Source organism: Capsella rubella, unplaced genomic scaffold (assembly GCF_000375325.1).
Source record: "Capsella rubella cultivar Monte Gargano unplaced genomic scaffold, Caprub1_0 scaffold_43, whole genome shotgun sequence".
Lineage (NCBI taxonomy): Eukaryota > Viridiplantae > Streptophyta > Magnoliopsida > Brassicales > Brassicaceae > Capsella > Capsella rubella.
The window spans coordinates 37,392-37,811 of record NW_006238883.1 but is presented as its reverse complement, the minus strand read 5'-3'; the positions used below and the strand labels follow the sequence as shown (position 1 = coordinate 37,811).

The window sequence follows — 420 nt, the reverse complement described above, 5'->3', positions numbered from 1 at the left end:
GACAACAATGAACCAGTTACATTGGTATTAGGAGGAAGTTGTCCGATCACGGTGGTAACAGAGGAGGGAAGAGACATCCCAACGGAGGAGAAAGGATGAGAAGAAGCCCAAAGGAAATCTCCAACAAGTCCGGCAGCTAAAAGAGCGAGGAATGAAACTAACACAACCCTCCCACAATTCTGCTTCCCAGCTTGCCTCGCCATATCTCTCTGCTTCTCTGTTTCTCTCTAAATTGGCATCTATCTCCCTTGAGGGTTTCGCAAACTTCAAGCAAAGGTTTAACCTTTTGGTTTGAATACAGGTAAAAAACACAGATTTTGGTTTTTGGAAGATGCAGAGGTGAGGGATCTTGAACCCCGAGAGGAGATGCGGAGGAGGGCAAAGCCGTGTTTTTTTCTTCTCTCTGGTTTATACATATTT

General features: G+C 45.0%; 1 protein-coding gene across 1 annotated transcript in view; it reads right to left on the bottom strand.

The window, feature by feature from the left end:
- LOC111832524 (kelch repeat-containing protein At3g27220-like) overlaps positions 1 to 203 on the bottom strand; it is a gene marked incomplete at its 3' end in the record, with an annotated part of 1,059 nt that extends 856 nt beyond the window's left edge. Inside the window, exon 1 of the mRNA XM_023789314.1 lies at positions 14 to 203. Within this exon, the coding sequence (XP_023645082.1) occupies positions 14 to 203 (190 nt within the window). The remainder of the gene's footprint in view (positions 1 to 13) is intronic.
- Between the last annotated feature and the right edge of the window lie 217 nt (positions 204 to 420).